This window comes from Erythranthe guttata, chromosome 6 (genome assembly GCF_056151865.1).
Source record: "Erythranthe guttata isolate IM_541 chromosome 6, IM_541, whole genome shotgun sequence".
NCBI lineage: Eukaryota > Viridiplantae > Streptophyta > Magnoliopsida > Lamiales > Phrymaceae > Erythranthe > Erythranthe guttata.
In genome coordinates, this window is record NC_142538.1 from 2,453,347 (window position 1) to 2,471,937 (window position 18,591).

General features: G+C 37.6%; 4 protein-coding genes across 4 annotated transcripts; 2 read left to right on the forward strand and 2 right to left on the reverse strand.

Moving 5' to 3' along the window:
* The first annotated feature begins 318 nt into the window (after nt 1–318).
* FSD2 (Fe superoxide dismutase 2) lies at nt 319–2,633 on the forward strand. The gene is made up of 9 exons (XM_013002974.2): nt 319–644; nt 747–790; nt 1,036–1,110; nt 1,265–1,453; nt 1,536–1,707; nt 1,796–1,914; nt 2,005–2,031; nt 2,133–2,156; nt 2,254–2,633. The coding sequence occupies exons 1-9, from the start codon at nt 581–583 to the stop codon at nt 2,461–2,463; spliced, it is 924 nt and encodes a 307-aa protein (XP_012858428.2). The 5' UTR covers nt 319–580; the 3' UTR covers nt 2,464–2,633.
* Nucleotides 2,634–10,918: 8,285 nt separating this feature from the next.
* LOC105977969 (Tetratricopeptide repeat (TPR)-like superfamily protein) lies at nt 10,919–13,328 on the reverse strand. Its single transcript, XM_013003372.2, has one exon. The coding sequence runs from the start codon at nt 13,232–13,234 to the stop codon at nt 11,006–11,008; it is 2,229 nt and encodes a 742-aa protein (XP_012858826.2). The 5' UTR covers nt 13,235–13,328; the 3' UTR covers nt 10,919–11,005.
* Nucleotides 13,329–13,865: 537 nt separating this feature from the next.
* Nucleotides 13,866–16,021, forward strand: LOC105977797 (ATPase, F1 complex, delta/epsilon subunit). Its single transcript, XM_013003178.2, has 2 exons — nt 13,866–14,271; nt 15,385–16,021. The coding sequence occupies exons 1-2, from the start codon at nt 14,005–14,007 to the stop codon at nt 15,727–15,729; spliced, it is 612 nt and encodes a 203-aa protein (XP_012858632.2). The 5' UTR covers nt 13,866–14,004; the 3' UTR covers nt 15,730–16,021.
* Nucleotides 15,809–18,569, reverse strand: LOC105977465 (cell division cycle 20.2, cofactor of APC complex). The gene is made up of 8 exons (XM_088819383.1): nt 18,314–18,569; nt 18,098–18,202; nt 17,639–17,812; nt 17,240–17,509; nt 17,013–17,115; nt 16,619–16,935; nt 16,360–16,524; nt 15,809–16,284 (listed from the first exon to the last, which is right to left on the reverse strand). The coding sequence occupies exons 1-8, from the start codon at nt 18,398–18,400 to the stop codon at nt 16,141–16,143; spliced, it is 1,365 nt and encodes a 454-aa protein (XP_088675509.1). The 5' UTR covers nt 18,401–18,569; the 3' UTR covers nt 15,809–16,140.
* Nucleotides 18,570–18,591: the final 22 nt, after the last annotated feature.

Consider the following 18,591-nt stretch of genomic DNA (forward strand, 5'->3'; position numbering starts at 1 on the left):
ATATTGAATTTAAAATTTATTAAAACTTCTCCCAATTTTATTCTAAACCATCAAATGCATTGAATTTTTAAATTATACGCTTAGCGAACTACACCTTATAGGTGAATACAATAGAACCTCGATAAATTAATAATTTTGTTTAAATAATGAATTCTTTCGATTCCAACTTGGTGAGATCGTGGTAAATTATTAACTCGGTAATTTAATATTTCGCTAAATTAATAAAATTTTCATGCTCCGACTGTATTAATTTATACATGTTTGACATTATAATGTTTTAAGTTAAGCCAAATTCAAATAAACACAAATGAATTAGAAAATTATAAGTAAATACAAACCGTTGAAATGATTACACATAATTTCAGACCACAATTCATTGTAGTACACAATTCGAAGTAGTACATGTTACGGATTTCTTGTCGTACCAAAATCCTGCTTACAGATATTAATTGCGTCTTGTGATTATATATATATACCTGACCATAGCCATACACACGCCCAAAGGTCAGTTTCTTAGCGTTGGTCACGTGGTTCGCACGCTCACACTTTTCTGCTTGAGATTTTCGCGCACAGAGAGATTATGGCTGCTTCTGCGGCGGCAACCATTGCTACTCCATTGAAATGCGGGCTGCTATCCTCCCAAGGTTTGCCGTTTTCTGTAAATAAAAATAGCCGCCAACAGTTGCTGCTAATACCTCGTAAAACTGATTAAACCCGTTTGGTGTGCTTTGATTTTGTCGTTGCAGGTTTTTCCGGGTCGACCCGCATCCTCCAGTTGAAGAAGAATGAGGTGAGTACTTCTGTAGTACATGATACTGCTGAGGTTCTGATTTTTTTATGAATGGGGTTTTTGAATATTTTGAATCTTGTACAATACATTTTTATGCTCTTGAGGTGTTCGACAAAATGTCACTCTGGGACTTTATTATGGATATGGTTTTTTTCGAGTTGTGATTTGTGTCAAGAACTTAAAACTGTACGGATAAAGTGGAAAATTGAGCTGCATACTTGCATTTGGCATGTTGTCTATTGCAGAAAAGGAGTGTAAGGAAAGCTTGTAGGGGTCTAATAACGGCGAAAATCGATCTTAGCCCTCCGCCGTACTCGCTTGTAAGAGATGAACTGTGTTATCACTTCCCATTACTATGAAACTGTGGGAATTTATTTCTTGGTTATTTAATTTTTGCAGTATGTTATGTTTGATTGGATGTTGTTGCTTGGACATGTTTGATAATTATTAATTAACCTTAATCTGAGTATGTAGGACGCTTTGGAACCTCATATGAGTCGAGAAACATTCGAATACCATTGGGGGAAGCATCACAGAGCTTATGTAGACAACCTCAACAAGCAAATAGTTGGTACAGAGCTCGATTTAAAGCCGTTGGAGGAAATAATAGTAGCTACTTATAACAAGGGTGACCTCCTCCCACCCTTCAATAATGCTGCACAGGTACTGAAACACTCCGTTTTACTAACATATTTTTTCGTTGATTTTTTTTTTAAATATATTTACATTCGTATTCAATTGCTAGGTGTGGAATCACGATTTCTTCTGGGGGTCGATGAAACCAGGCGGTGGAGGTGAGCCATCGGGAGAGCTTCTACGATTGATCAAAAGAGACTTTGGTTCTTTCGAAGTGTTTGTCAATGAATTCAAAGCGGCTGCAGCCACGCAATTCGGTTCCGGTTGGGCTTGGCTCGTCTGTAAGAACTTCCGGAAGTTTCCTTTTTTACATTTATACTGAAATAAAAGATGAGAATACAAGTTGACCCTTTCGTTTTCTCCGTGCAGATAAAGCAAATAGACTCGATGTTGGTAATGCTGTGAATCCACGCCCAACCGACGAGGACAAAAAGCTTGCGATAGTAAAGAGCCCAAATGCTGTAAATCCTCTTGTCTGGGATTACTCTGTGAGTACTTGTCATCGTTTTTCTTCGTATTATTTTATCACTTATGACTGTACTTCACTTAATTTTTATTTTATTTTTTTTTCTTTGCAGCCACTGCTTACTGTAGATGTTTGGGAGGTAAGTGCTTGCAAGTTTTAAGTTTTATAACATACAAGAAAAGAGAAGTTTATATGAACTTGTAAACGATCTCTAACATTCTCATTTTTCTCTTTGGACAGCACGCGTACTACCTCGATTTCCAGGTTAACCCTCGTCTTCAATATCTGTGATGCTTGTGTTTTTATTACATGTTTTCAGCTGTGTTAGCAGTGAGATTACCGTTTTGTTTGATTATTGCAGAACCGGCGACCGGATTATGTTTCTACGTTTATGGAGAAGCTTGTTTCGTGGGACGCTGTAAGTGCCAGGCTGGAGGCTGCAATGGCTCGAGCTGCGGAGAGGGAGAAGGAGGAAGAGATGAAGAAAACAGAATCCGAAGACAACCTAACCAACTCGGAGGCTGTGGAAATGTACTTGGACCCTGATTCCGAAGATTCCGAGGCCACCTGATTTTTCACATTTCGAGTAATTGGATTTTTGCATCAGAGTATTATTTTTCTTGTTTGTTGTTTGTCTTCAAAATTTTGATGTAGTAGATGTAGTAATAATAATTATAGAGGCCTAGAGTGATTTTCAGAAATGGAATTTTGGAAATTGGAATGGAAAAGATTGTTCCGAAATCCAAAATTTTTAGGTCGGAATTGGTAGAATTTTGAATTTCAAAATTTCAGTCACCTATAATATAAAATACATAATAATATTTATATTATTAAGTGTAAATGAAAAAAAAATTGAAGCTTTCAAAACGCAAAATGAAAAATAAAAAATAAAAATCATTGTTCCAAAATCGAAAATATCAGGATCAAAATTGACGAAATCCAAGTCAAGAACTTGCGAGAACAAGGTATATTTGATTTGAAAAGCAATAAAGTGAAGGAAGCTTTAAAAGTTTGGGTAAATTACAACCACCCATGAAATTACGAAAACCCCTTCAGATTTGGGTAATTACAATCACCCCTCAATTATAAATCTTCTTACATGTTCACCCATGCGGTTTCAAATTTAGTGGAATCTTCTTGATTATATGAAAAATTATCATTTTTATATCCGTTTTATCCCATTCGAACTCTACATTTTGAAGCAAGATGATCATAAGATGCGTTTTTTGGCTTGTATATATCAGATTGTAGTGCATCATAAACTATATTTTTATACAAACAAGTACAAACTAGAGCACATTCCACGAAATTTAGATGATTATTTTGAATTTGACATCATAAGAGTGGAGGTGTAAGAAGATTCACAATTGAAGGTAAATATAATTATCAAACAAGAGGAAAATTTTCATAAGTTGACCATACCTCAGTAGTGATTGTAATTTACTTTAAAAGTTTAACTGAAAGGAACACAAATTTAGCAGGGCAATTTTCTTCAATTTGAAACATAATTGCTCGATAATAAAATAAAATATACAAATAACAAAGCTTAGGGGTTTGTTTGTCTTTTACATTTTGTGGAGTAGTTATTAGAATCGGACCGGACACAAAACCGGCTAGACATTGGATCATGGTTGGATCGATTCAACAGGGTGCGACCTGGATTTTTTATTTTTCAAAATTATAATTATTTATTAATTTTAATTTTTTAAATTTATATTTTCATATATTTTCTTTTATCTTTCACACTTTCTTCATCATTATTTATCTATAAATTATTTCCTTTATTATTCCCCACATCAATTTGTTCTTACATATTTTTTTTATATTTAATTTTTATGTCTCTCCTCTCTCCTATCTCCATCTTCTCCAAACTTCATCCCGTCTCTCTCCCTTTTCCTTTTTTCGATATTTGTCAATTATATCGACAAATGAATTAGAAGAAAATATATATAATTGTTACTGCTATAGAGTCACTGTATCAAATGCTAAAATGCAGATATTTATAACAAAATTGGTCTGGAATTTTTTCGGAAAAAAAAAAACTAAATAAAGTGGTATACAGATCCATATCCAGAAACTCACGATTTCATTAGAAATGAACTTTTAGCATGTGAACCGGCCCGAACCGGCCGTTATTCACTTTCTTTTGAATTTTTTTGAATTTTTCCCCCCCCCCCCCAATTTTTCCTATAAATACCCTCACACCCCAATTTTGCTTTTTTTTTTTTCCCCCCAATTTTTCCTATAAATACCCTCACACCCCAATTTTTCCTATAATTTACTTATTCATCAAATATTTCAAACTTGTGCTTCTAAATTGACTTTTCATTTATTTCCTTTTCCTTTATCTATTTAAAAGTATTTCTTTTAATTTACTTATTCATTAAATATTTCAAAACAAAAAAAAAAACAAAAAAAAAAAATTCAAAATTTCTGGGCCGACCCGGAACCGGCCCGGATAGGCCCGTGAACCGGCCCGATGAACCGTGCACGCCACGGGCCGGTTCTGGTTCCGGAAAATGTGAACCGTGAACCGGTCCGAACCGGCCCGGAACCGGCCCGAACCGGCCCGTGGCCGTGTCTAATGATAATGATAATGATGATGATGATGATGATCATCATGATGATGATCATGATCATGATCATGATCATGATCATGATAATGATAATGATCATGATCATGATCATGATGATCATCATAATCATGATCATGATCACGATCATGATAATGATAATGATCATGATCATGATCATGATAATGATAATGATAATGATAATTAGACACGGCCACGGGTCGGTTTTGGCCCCGGAACAGGCCCGTTGACCAAGTGAACCGGCCCGGGCCCGTGAACCGGCCCGTCCCACCCGGGACGGGCCCGGTTCTGAAAAATGATGAACCGTGAACCGCTGGGCCGGCCCGGCGGTTCACCCGGATTTACAAAAAAAAAAAAAAAAAAAATTAAAAAAAAATGAATAACGGCCGGATGAACCGGCCCGAACCGGCCTGGGTGAACCGGCCGTTATTCATTTTTTTTTGAATTTTTTTGATTTTTTTTCACTCCCAATTTATCCTATAAATACCCTCACACCCCAATTTTGCTTTTTTTTGAATTTTTTTTGCCCCAACCCCCCAATTTTTCCTATAAATACCCTCACACCCCAATTTTTCCTATAATTTACTTATTCATCAAATATTTCAAACTTGTGCTTCTAAATTGACTTTTCATTTATTTCCTTTTCATTTATCTATTTAAAAGTATTTCTTTTAATTTACTTATTCATTAAATATTTCAAAAAAAAAAAAACAAAAAAAAAAATTCAAAATTTCCGGGCCGACCCAGAACCGGCCCGGATAGGCCCGTGAACCGGCCCGACCCGGCCCGATGAACCGTGCACGCCACGGGCCGGTTCCGGTTCCGGAAAATGTGAACCGTGAACCGGTCCGAACCGGCCCGTGGCCGTGTCTAATGATAATGATCATGATCATGATGATCATGATCATGATCATGATCATGAAGATCATGATAATGATAATGATAATGATAATGATAATAATAATGATGATGATGATGATGCTGATGATGATGATCGTGATCGTGATTGTGATCATGATCATGATCATGATCATGATCATGATAATGATCATGATCATGATCATGATCATCATAATCATGATCATGATCATGATCATCATAATCATGATCATGATCATGATCATGATAGTAATAATGATCATGATAATGATAATGATAATGATAATGATCATGATCATGATCATGATCATGATCATCATGATCATGATAATGATAATGATAATGATAATGATAATGATAATGATAATAATAATGTAATTTTGATATTAGTTCATATACATGCTATCTGTACAGTTTCATGGATTGCTTATAAATTGACCAAGTTTGGCATTTTGGTTGTTGCATTCTTTTTTCAGATTGCTTCGTCCAAGCAGCCGCTGCTGTCGTACTGTCTTTGGAGATGCATGCAAAAGCAAGACGACTTTATGCCAATGCGAATTACAAAGATTTTATATGAGGCGTCGGCACAACAGATTGCCGACCACATGTGGAAAGAATTTCTCAATTCTTGCTATGGATATAAAAAAGTTCCACCATACATGATGTGTCCGATAGATGAGATGACCTTTTACGAGTCGGATCATTATCACCCATTGGCCTATGCCAAGCGTAATGGGGTCTGTAATGGGGCCTGTCTCCAGAAAGACTACCCGTACACCGGCGTGTTTCAAAAGGATCATGTGATCCCTCAAGTAATTATTGTAATAAATATTTTTTTTTAACTTTAATTGATTAAACTAATAGTTTTTTACTATTTTTCTTTTTTTTTCTTAAGACTGCCAAAATTAGGTTTAAGAAAATAATTGAAGTTCACACTCACGAGAAGGCAAGGAGAGCCACTGACAATGGTCATCCCGTCATCGCTCGTATCCGATGTTTTCCCAGCTTCAATAATTTTATGGTAAAGGTAATTTATTTCAGTTTTTCGGGAAAAACTAATTTCAATTTTGTTTCAAAGAATTGAAATTATACATATATATTCTTTTTCTTTATCATTTCAAAGAGTGTATATGGAGGTATATATATGGAGTTATATATATTGGAGATTTAATTAATTAATTACTTAGCTGATGTGTGTTCTTTTTTCTTTTTCTTTTTTTTTGTGAAGAAAGCGAAAAAGGTAGTCCAATCTACTGATGGAGCTAGCGAAACAAACGAGGAAGTCCAATCTCCCGATGCAGCTAGCAAGAAACGGAAGACAAAAGCAACAACTCAACCTCAGCAGCCATCATGCAAGAAGCCCCGTCTTTGAGTAACAGTACAACTATAGGACTGAACTCTTACTCTTACTGATTGTGAACTTAAGAACTTAATCTTAAGAACTTAATCTGATGTTGAATTTGGTTCTAAATTCACTTAGAGTTTATAAGACTTAATCTGATGTTTAATTTGGTGCTCATTTGGGGGTAATCTGATGTTGAATTTGGTTCCGGGGCCAAAACCGGCCCGTGGCCGTATCTAATTATCATTATCATTATCATTATCATGATCATGATCATGATCATTATCATTATCGGCCCGTTGACGGCCCAAACCGGCCCGGGCCCGTGAACCGGCCCGTCCCACTCGGGACGGGCCCGGTACTGAAAAATGATGAACCGTGAACCGCCGGGCCGGCCCGGCGGTTCACCCGGATTTTTTTTAAAAAAAAAAAAAATTCAAAAAAATTCAAAACAAAGTGAATAACGGCCGGTTGAACCGGCCCGAACCGGCCCGGGTGAACCGGCCGTTATTCACTTTTTTTTTGATTTTTTTTGAATTCCCCCCCCCCCCCCCCCCCCCCCCCAATTTTTCCTATAAATACCCTCACACCCCAATTTTGCTTTTTTTTTTGAATTTATTTTGCCCCAACCCCCCCAATTTTTCCTATAAATACCCTCACACCTCAATTTTTCCTATAATTTACTTATTCATCAAATATTTCAAACTTGTGCTTCTAAATTGACTTTTCATTTATTTCCTTTACTTTATCTATTTAAAAGTATTTCTTTTAATTTACTTATTCATTAAATATTTCAAAACAAAAAAAAAAACAAAAAAAAAAAAATTCAAAATTTCCGGGCCGACCCGGAACCGGCCCGGATAGGCCCGTGAACCGGCCCGATGAACCGTGCACGCCACGGGCCGGTTCTGGTTCCGGAAAATGTGAACCGTGAACCGGTCCGAACCGGCCCGAAACCGGCCCGAACCGGCCCGTGGCCGTGTCTAATGATAATGATAATGATGATGATGATGATGATGATGATGATCATGATGATGATGATGATCATCATCATGATCATGATCATGATCATGATCATGATAATGATAATGATCATGATCATGATCATGATGATCATCATAATCATGATCATGATCACGATCATGATAATGATAATGATCATGATCATGATCATGATGATCATCATAATCATGATCATGATCACGATCATGATAATGATAATGATCATGATCATGATCATGATAATGATAATGATAATGATAATTAGACACGGCCACGGGTCGGTTTTGGCCCCGGAACAGGCCCGTTGAGTCAACGGGCCCGGGCCCGTGAACCGGCCCGTCCCACCCGGGACGGGCCCGGTTCTGAAAAATGATGAACCGTTCACCCGGATTTACAAAAAAAAAAAAAAAATTAAAAAAAAATGAATAACGGCCGGATGAACCGGCCCGAACCGGCCTGGGTGAACCGGCCGTTATTCATTTTTTTTTGAATTTTTTTGATTTTTTTTCACTCCCAATTTATCCTATAAATACCCTCACACCCCAATTTTGTTTTTTTTTGAATTTTTTTTGCCCCAACCCCCCCAATTTTTCCTATAAATACTCTCACACCCCAATTTTTCCTATAATTTACTTATTCATCAAATATTTCAAACTTGTGCTTCTAAATTGACTTTTCATTTATTTCCTTTTCCTTTATCTATTTAAAAGTATTTCTTTTAATTTACTTATTCATTAAATATTTCAAAAAAAAAAAAAAACAAAAAAAAAAAATTCAAAATTTCCGGGCCGACCCGGAACCGGCCCGGATAGGCCCGTGAACCGGCCCGACCCGGCCCGATGAACCGTGCACGCCACGGGCCGGTTCCGGTTCCGGAAAATGTGAACCGTGAACCGGTCCGAACCGGCCCGTGGCCGTGTCTAATGATAATGATCATGATCATGATCATGATGATCATGATAATGATAATGATAATGATAATGATAATGATAATGATAATGATAATGATAATAATAATGATGATGATGATGATGATGATGATGATGATCGTGATCGTGATTGTGATCATGATCATGATCATGATAATGATAATGATCATGATCATGATCATGATCATCATAATCATGATCATGATCATGATCATGATAGTAATAATGATCATGATAATGATAATGATAATGATCATGATCATGATCATGATCATGATGATCATGATCATGATCGTGATAATGATAATGATTATGATAATGATCATGATAATGATAATAATAATGTAATTTTGATATTAGTTCATATACATGCTATCTGTACAGTTTCATGGATTGCTTATAAATTGACCAAGTTTGGCATTTTGGTTGTTGCATTCTTTTTTCAGATTGCTTCGTCTAAGCAGCCGCTGCTGTCGTACTGTCTTTGGAGATGCATGCAAAAGCAAGACGACTTTATGCCAATGCGAATTACAAAGATTTTATATGAGGCGTCGGCACAACAGATTGCCGACCACATGTGGAAAGAATTTCCCAATTCTTGCTATGGATATAAAAAAGTTCCACCATACATGATGTGTCCGATAGATGAGATGACCTTTTACGAGTCGGATCATTATCACCCATTGGCCTATGCCAAGCGTAATGGGGTCTGTAATGGGGCCTGTCTCCAGAAAGACTACCCGTACACCGGCGTGTTTCAAAAGGATCATGTGATCCCTCAGGTAATTATTGTTATAAATATTTCTTTTAACTTTAATTGATTAAACTAATAGTTTTTTACTATTTTTCTTTTTTTTTCTTAAGACTGCCAAAATTAGGTTTAAGAAAATAATTGAAGTTCACAGTCACGAGAAGGCAAGGAGAGCCACTGACAATGGTCATCCGGTCATCGCTCGTATCCGATGTTTTCCCAGCTTCAATAATTTTATGGTAAAGGTAATTTATTTCAGTTTTTCGGGAAAAACTAATTTCAATTTCGTTTCAAAGAATTGAAATTATACATATATATTCTTTTTCTTTATCATTTCAAAGAGTGTATATGGAGGTATATATATGGAGTTATATATATTGGAGATTTAATTAATTAATTACTTAGCTGATGTCTGTTCTTTTTTCTTTTTCTTTTTTTTTTTTGTGAAGAAAGCGAAAAAGGTAGTCCAATCTTCTGATGGAGCTAGCGAAACAAACGAGGAAGTCCAATCTCCCGATGCAGCTAGCAAGAAACGGAAGACAAAAGCAACAACTCAACCTCAGCAGCCATCATGCAAGAAGCCCCGTCTTTGAGTAACAGTACAACTATAGGACTGAACTCTTACTCTTACTGATTCTGAACTTAAGAACCTAATCTTAAGAACTTAATATGATGTTGAATTTGGTTCTAAATTCAATTAGAGTTTATAAGACTTAATCTGATGTTTAATTTGGTGCTCATTTGGGGGTAATCTGATGTTGAATTTGGTTCTAAATTCAATTAGAGTTTATAAGACTTTAATCTGATGTTTAATTTGGTGCTCATTTGGGATGTTTAATTTGTAATTAGTATTTACCAATAGGGTAAAGGTCTAGGGTTCGAGTGCTCTTGTAATGGATTTGAATTCGCTAATTTTTTTTATTTTTTTTTTATTTTTTTTTTTTGCAATTACACTTTATAAGACTTGTTCTTTGTAGCATTTGACAAAATTTGTAGCATTTGCCCTTTGAATGAATAAGCCCAATATTTTCGGCTGAATAGGTAAGAGACTGTTGGCTTGGTTCAGATGTTAATTTCAAACATGCTGAATTTGGTAATCTCTTACCGAATCAGAAATTGGTTCCAATAAGAGCTCATTAAGAGCTATCAAACGGAATAGTATCTCTTTTGGGATTGAGTTTCGTGAATTGTATTTAGAATAATAAGACCACGAGAAATGTAGAAAAAGGAGCAGGAGATATATATATATATATATACTTTTTATAATTAGAAGACATTTATTTAGAAAATATAAGATAAAAGAGTCTTAAATAAACACCATGTCATATAATCATTTAATTTCCTAAATTCTCTCGATTTAGCAAGCCTGTCTAACAGTTAGTTTGAGGGCCGTAATTCATACGAAAAAAAGGTTCTTGAAATATAGCTAAGAAATCAAAATTAATAATAATAATATACCTAAATTTATTATGTATTCATATCCACTTCAAAAAAATCCAAAAAAATCAAAACTTTCAAAGCGCAAAATGAAAAAAAGAATCATTGTTCCGAAATCGGAAATATCCGGATCAAAATTGACGAACTTCAAGTCAAGAACCTGCGAGAACAAGGTACATTCAAACTGCAACAAAATTACTAGTCATCCTCTTAGCAACGAAATCGGCTTCCGTCAATTTACCTTGATCGACAAGGGCATTCCTCAAATCCTCAACGCACCCCAACGGTTGTTGAACATCCTTCTCCAACAATTCATAGTAAACACGAAACCCTTCTAACGCCATACCACCTTTACAAAGGCTCGTCACAACTCTATCAAACAAACCTAAATCGACAATCTGGTCGTTCTTCAGACCAAACACCAACAACTCACCTGCCTCGACCAATTTCCCTCCCCCGCAAAGAAACGAAACCAATTCTTCCATGTTCACAACGTAGCTATTTCCATAAAGACTCGTGAGAATCTCGAACGCCTTGTCGTTCATACAATTCTTGAACAGAACCCGTACGACATCGGTCGACAGATTCACGTTCGGTCGGATCTCTTTCTCCAGCATCAGCCCCATCAAATCCGCAGATTCTTTGGCATATTCCTTTTCGACGAGCTCCATTAGAACGCCGTGGAATTTCGACGCCCTTGGAGTATACTTACTTCTCAGCATCTTCTCTAAAGTGTCGTGTGCTAGATTCGCTTCTTTCTTCTTTAATAGACCCTCGATTAAGGACTCGTAAATCTTCACACTAGGCAAGAAATCTCTCCTCAACATCAAGATTAATAGCTTGTGCGCATCTTCAAAATTCCCTTCGTTGCAATGTCCAAAGATTAAGGTTTCGAAAGCGATAGGATCATGCGTCCCTCTTTTCATTAGCTGCCTGAAAACCCTCTCGGCCTTCTTGGTTTTCCCATTCGTACATAAATAGTTAAATATCGGATTGTATGCTGCAATAATAGGCGTGCAATTATCACCACGCAACAAGATTTCCTCGCCGAATAACTCGTCCAACAACTCCTCTGCCTTCTCGAAATTCCCGTTTTCGCACAAAGCGCGAATTATCACAGTATACGTAGCCGAATCCCGTTTCACATTCATCTCCTTCATCTTCTCGAAAAAAATTAACGCCTCTTCCAAATTCCCACTACTACAATGAGCATTCATCATCGTATTGAAAGTACACGTGTCGGGGACAATAGTTCCTCCGGATTCCCGTAAAACCTCTTTTATCATATCGAACTTTTGAGATTCGCAAAGACCTTGTATGAGTGTATTACAAGTAATCGCGTTGGGAGTAATTCCTCCATCAATCATCTCTCTGAACACATCCAACGCCTCTTTGATTTCTCGTTTCCCACAATACCCTCTAATCAAAGTGGTGTAGGTAACAACGTTCGGCCTCAAATCCTCACACTTTTTATACAATCCCTTCACCACATTACGAGCAATGCTAACTTTTCCGGTTCTGCACAAGCCATCGATGATGGTATTGTACGTAATCAAATCGGGTTTGCAGTCGAACTTCTCCATTTCCTTAAACATTCTAAATGCTTCGTCGACACTCGAATTCATACACAGCCCTCTTATCAAAACGTTGAAAGTGTACGAATCCGGTTTAGCCCCGTAGGTCTTGAGCATTTCGTTGTAGAGCTCAAAAACCATTCCCATTCTGCCCCTCTTGAGCAGGATCGAGAAAAGCGAATTGAATGTGACGGTGGAGGGCGAAACGGCCATCGATTTCATAACTTGGAATATCTTTAGTGATTCTTGGTAGAGGCCCGCGTCGCCGTAGCTACGGATTAAGCTGTTGAAGAACTTGTCGGTGAGGGGTACGGTGTTGTTGGATTTCTTGGGGATGGAGAAGAGGAAGTTTCGGGCCGGGTTGAGGTGTCGGGCCCGGCCGAGGATTTGGAGCATGATGAAGTAGGAGTGGTGGTTGTGGGTGAAGCCTGAGCTTTGGGCCCAGTTGAAGAAGCGGAGGGCATTTGATGGGGTTTTGATGCGGCGGAGAGTTTGGAAGAAGGCTGTTTGGGAGAGTGGGGTTAGGGCGGTGGAGAGGCGGGATTCTAGTGGCGCCGCCCAGGGTTTGGTGTTGATCAGTTTGGCCGCGGCTATGGCTTTCTTGGATTTGTTGCAGTTTGAATTTTGAGATGGGGTATCCTCCTCAATTTGGATGGTTTTCGCGGCGGCGGCGGCGGAGGAGCCGGTGGTTGTGGGTGTTTTGGAGAACGCATTTTTTAGATTGGAAGGGAAGAGTGAGGTGGAGTACGGGAGCTTGAATTTGGAGAGTTGGGTTTTGATATTTGTTGATAATTTGGTGGCTTCGCCGGCGTTGCGTGATGGCAGTGTGGGCATTTCAGCAGTTTACGCCGCCCAAAGTGTGCCGACCGCCATCCTCCGACAAACCAGTTCAACTAAGCTCCAATTTTCCTTTTTTTTTTTTTATTTTTTTTTTTGCGTAAATTACAACCAGCTCCCTGAGGTATGTTAAAATTACGAAAGAACCTCTTATATTTGGATACAACTACCCTCAACTACGAATTTTCTTCTATGTCCACTCTTATGATGTCAAATTCAACATAATCTTCTAGATTCCGTGAAATGTTATCTAGTTTGTACTCGTTTTTTCAAAAAATGCAGTTTCTACTGCACCACAATCTGATATAATCAAGTCAAAAAACACATTTTATGATACCTTGTTTCAAAACGTGGAGCTCGCATGGGATAAAATAGTTACAAACTTGAGAATAGTCCATATAATCTAGAAGATTTCACTAAATTTGTCACTGCAAGGGTGAACATGTAAGAACTAAGAAGCTAAATAGGAGGAGGTTTCGTAATTTGACATTACCTCAGGAGTGCCGTAATTTACCGTTTAGTTTATTTATTATTTATTTATTTGTAATAAAATTAATGGTCTTGTGATTAACCGAATCTTATGGGCCGGGCCTCATAAAGGTCCATTTGGGCCTGGAATTCTTATAGAAATAGAGGTCCGCTACATCAATCCAAAATTCCCAAATCTCACTCTGGTTCTCTCCGATCCTCCATTTTCTCCCCCAAAATAAAAATCACACGCAGCAGAAAACACACACACACACACACACACACTCAGCCTCCTCGAAATGTTGCGACAGGGCCCACGATTCCTCCTCAGCCGAGCTTCCGCCGCTACGATGCGGTGGACTCGTCAATACGCCGCCGATCTACCAGCTGAGACGTCTGGAGACTCCAAATTTGTTGACGCTTGGAAGAAAATGATCCCGACCATAGATCCCCCAAGGACACCCTCCGCGTACATGGCTCCCCGTCCACCAACGCCGTCAACCATACCGTCAAAGCTCACCGTTAATTTGGTGCTCCCTTACGATTCCGTCTTATCCGCCAAACAGGTACCAATTTCACTAATCTATGCTTTATTTGATTTACCTGTAGATATATATAAATCATTCTCTAATCGAGCTTGTTGCCGGAACCGGAGAAGATGATTTTTTTGGGTATTTTTGTTGTGAAAAGGAAAATAGTGATATGCGGAACTGGTGCTCACCGTCTGATTTGTGTCTAGGTTTTTAACGCGATGTGTGTTTTTATCGATTGGTCCGATTAATTGCTGGGGTTGAGCTGTTGATTTATGGATGTATGATTTGTTGAAATCCTTTCGTGAAGAATGTGACCGTATTTGAAGTATGCTGGCGTTTTCTTACAGGAAATAGGGTTTCTTAATTTGGATTCCGACGCCTCGGAAACCATCTTTTGGTTGAAGCTGGCTATTACTAAATATGTTATCTGAATAGCAAATATCAACTTGCATAGTATTTATTAGTCAAATTCATTGTTACGATTTTCATTTCTGCAAATGCTTTGCCCTCCATCATGAGGCCCAAGCCCTCAAGTTACAATGCCCGGTTTGTAGATGGATTTAGTTTTGCTAAACTGATGGTGAAAAATTTAGGACATACGATGATTATTAACATCTCTTTGCATCTTATGCAATTGTAACAGCAGCTACAATGCTCCAACAATTAAGATATTTCGAAAGTAGTCCGAGTCTAGATTAGACCTTAAACTTAAATTCAAATAATACATATTTGCTGTATTTGTTGTTCGGTTTCATGATAATCACCTTAGGTTTCCTTCTGTTCATGAGTGAGACCTCTCCTTTTGGAGTATTCACTTTTAGGGTTCTTTTTCCGTTGTAATTGGTAGGCTAAATGTTTTGTATCGTTACTAGAAGAACATTTTTAAGCTGTATAATGCCTGTGAGCTGTGATAGTTACCAACGGTAGACCATAGTGAGTCAATTACTTGAGTTGATTGTGATCAAATAACGAGCATACTCATTTACCTATATATATTCTTGATTTTTTTTTCTGATTTGCCATGAGACAACCATCTCAGGTTCATTAAGAAGATCACGAAGCTCCGAATTTTGACTGATGACTTGTGATAGTTCTTTTTGTAATATTTTCAAAGAGTGAAACTCCTCTTTTTCTATGGATTTTCAGGTTGATATGGTGATAATACCAGCAACTACTGGACAGATGGGTGTTCTGCCAGGTCATGTAGCTACAATTGCCGAGCTAAAGCCCGGAGTTATATCAGTTCATGAAGGTAATGACATCAGCAAATATTTCTTGAGCGGTGGTTTTGCATTTATCCATGCAAACTCTGTTGCGGATATAATAGCTATCGAGGCCACACCCGTTGACCGCCTTGACCCAAACTTGGTCCAGAAAGGCCTTGCAGAGTTCCAACAAAAGCTAAACTCAGCATCGACTGATGCGGAGAAAGCTGAAGCACAAATTGGTGTCGATGTACACAGTGCTCTCAATGCTGCTCTTACAGGTTAAAAGGGAAGACAAGTCTTCATCGTATCCCCGAGTTTTTTTTCTGTGTTCATTGTTTCTGCTTGCTTGAGTTGAATTTTGAACCCATTTGCAGAAGCTGTTATTTTTATTTTTTTTTAGTTTTTATCGGACAAGTATCTTAAGAGTCCTTTGCTATGAAAGGATTTTCTTGAATAAATACTATGACCAACTCGACACTTTGGTGTTTTTTTCTTCAACTTGTGATAACGTGGGTGATCGATTTGTAGTAATTTGTTTGTTGATAATAACCTCAACGAGCTTTTGATTTTTCTGATATCTCTTTCGTCTCATGATACCAAATAACAAGTATTAAACCAAAATTTCGAGCTTCGATTTACAGACGCTTACTTAATAGGTGATTGAGATCGATTTTTTTTTAAACAGCATATTTTGTCACCTTATTGGTGACTCTCTGAGAGATAAAAGACTATCCAAATATGAAACCCTTGGATTAGCATTTGATGCAGGACCGAATACATCCCAGAATCGAATAGTCTCGTCTTCTCCAGCCGAGACCACCGTTAAACCATCAGGGCTCTGTAAAAAAAAATAAAGAAATTACTTTTAAAGATTCTTGCATTCATCAATATTTCTTACAACATTAAACCAAACCTGGGACAGATGGAGAATTCTAGCTCCAAGATCAATTGATTCTCCTAATCGAGTCATCGAAGGGTAACTCCACAAACATAATCTGTTTTGTGATTCAGAGCCATTGCCATAGCCATGCCCACTTAATATTTCTTGATGATGCCTATTCCACTGCAACCCACATATCTATCCACCGGAAAAAAAAAAGAATCGATCTAACATTTCGACACAAAAATGATCTCAAAAAAAAAAAAATCTTGAAAAAAAAAATCTAACTCGCCTGTGCTTTAGTGTCGGTGCTTCGAATGCATGCTCCTTTCTGCATGTCCCACATCTTGATAGAGCAATCACTAGAGCCGCCTCCCGAGGCTAAAACGTTATAGTTATAAGGGCACCAAGCAAGTGCTTTTACAGCAGCACAATGGTCATCAAATCGGTACAAATTATTCATCGAGCTCATTTTGCACGAATCCCACAAGTACAATAAATTGTCATTTCCACCACTCGCGAGTATATTCCCTGTTCTTGACCACTTCAATCCACAAACTTCACCCTCGTGAGCTTTAACTCGGCACACTACACTATTCCTCGCTCTTACTGTTAAACAAACTCGAGATTAAAAGTAGTGAAAGACGGAAAAAAAAGAAAAGGATTTGTTTTTTTGTTTTTTTTACCGTCATGGTTGATGATGGCTCTATCGCGGCTTCCGGATGTTAATATATGACCGTTCCACGCAATGGACCCCACCTTTCCCCGGTGACCGTTTAGGGATCTCACCTGTATAAAAAAAAAAAAAAAAAAAAAAAAAATTAAGACATACAATTGAAACTAATGACTTCGATTCGTAGACACTAACTACATCGTACATAGTGTGTAAAAAAAAAAAACCAGATTTTCTTACGGGCTTGAGAGACTCGGCATCGTAGAGAATTATTCTCGAGGAATTATACCCTACTGCAATTGTTTTTGCATCTTTGGACCACGATACACTACCAGGATAGTCATTAATCTCACTAACTTCGGACAACAATTCGATTTCCCGACTATTTGCGTTCCATAAGAACACTTTTGTGCCCAAAGCAACCGCTAGAATGTTCGATTCCCCCCAATCCATTATGCTGAGATAGTAATCGTTCGTTATGTTGGGTGCATCGAGAACAAGAGTTTCTTTCTGTATTAAAGAATTAAGAATCCAATTAAAATATTAGTCACTCACTCAACAAGTGGCTATCAAAACAAGGACAACAAAATCGAGCAAGATTTTTTCGACTTATATATATAAGCGAAACCGAAACCGAACCTTGGGGAATTGTCGAGGGGGGTTATTATAACTAGGGAGGTCTTCACTGCTGCGTTGTATTTCGCGGCTCAATTTTCGATTCGATTTGGGGCTGCCCCTGAAAACGAGCATTTGAAATGGCCTTCCTTCGGCACTCACAGTGAGATTTTTTAAATTCCGCCTATATTGTTCGATCTGTAATTTAATCAAACAAGAACACACCAACCAGCCTAATTAATCACTCAACCATAAAATTTAAAGATCACTACTTTCATATATATAATAACAATCTGTATTACATTGTCAAGAAACTCCAACACGGAAAAGGAACTAAATCCCACGATAAAGTGAAACAATCGAAAACGAACGAAAAAACATAGACGAACATAATTAAAACCCACAAATTTATTCAAGAATCCTTCAACCATAAACTGTGAACATGAAGAGAAGAATGAGAAATAAAATGGAAAAGGAACAAACTTTAAAGTTTGTCGTCTTGGAGGGTAGTTTAGTAATTTTGTTCGTCAAAACACCATGGGCTTGATCAAGATCCATCAAGCTCCTGTTCGGGATGAACCTATCCCCCTTAATTCAGAGAAAAAAATAATAATCATAGTTATTATCCAAGAAATGCCTTGAAAATAATTGAAACTGTTTTTTTTTTTTTTTTTTTTTTTTTTTTTTTATTATTATTACCGGAAAATCGTACTTCACCGGACTGTTGTGGAGGCGAGTCGGAGAATACCAATCGGAATGAAGTCTCCAATCGCACACATCATCCATTGCTAATCAATTATGCTGCTCGAAAATCCCAGAGAAAAAAGAAAAGAATACAGGTGAGATTATTTTATTGTTGGAGTTTTCTTTAATGTGAGTTTTTTCTTTTTTTTTTTGAATGGAGATGGAGGTATACGTATTTTCGGTTTAAAGTGGCGTATGAGAAATCTGATATCAGGTGCATTCATTTATATATA

Excerpts from the sequence above, each read along its gene's own strand:
- FSD2 (XM_013002974.2), top strand. The coding sequence starts at position 581 with ATGGCTGCTTCTGCGGCGGCAACCATTGCTACTCCATTGAAATGCGGG. Across the intron at positions 645-746 it reads CGGGCTGCTATCCTCCCAAG|GTTTTTCCGGGTCGACCCGC; the intron begins GTTTGCCGTTTT and ends TTGTCGTTGCAG. Across the intron at positions 1,111-1,264 it reads GCCCTCCGCCGTACTCGCTT|GACGCTTTGGAACCTCATAT; the intron begins GTAAGAGATGAA and ends CTGAGTATGTAG.
- LOC105977969 (XM_013003372.2), bottom strand. The coding sequence starts at position 13,234 with ATGCCCACACTGCCATCACGCAACGCCGGCGAAGCCACCAAATTATCA.
- LOC105977797 (XM_013003178.2), top strand. The coding sequence starts at position 14,005 with ATGTTGCGACAGGGCCCACGATTCCTCCTCAGCCGAGCTTCCGCCGCT. Across the intron at positions 14,272-15,384 it reads CCGTCTTATCCGCCAAACAG|GTTGATATGGTGATAATACC; the intron begins GTACCAATTTCA and ends ATGGATTTTCAG.
- LOC105977465 (XM_088819383.1), bottom strand. The coding sequence starts at position 18,400 with ATGGATGATGTGTGCGATTGGAGACTTCATTCCGATTGGTATTCTCCG. Across the intron at positions 17,510-17,638 it reads CCCCTCGACAATTCCCCAAG|AAAGAAACTCTTGTTCTCGA; the intron begins GTTCGGTTTCGG and ends TCTTTAATACAG. Across the intron at positions 16,525-16,618 it reads GCACCGACACTAAAGCACAG|ATATGTGGGTTGCAGTGGAA; the intron begins GCGAGTTAGATT and ends TCCGGTGGATAG.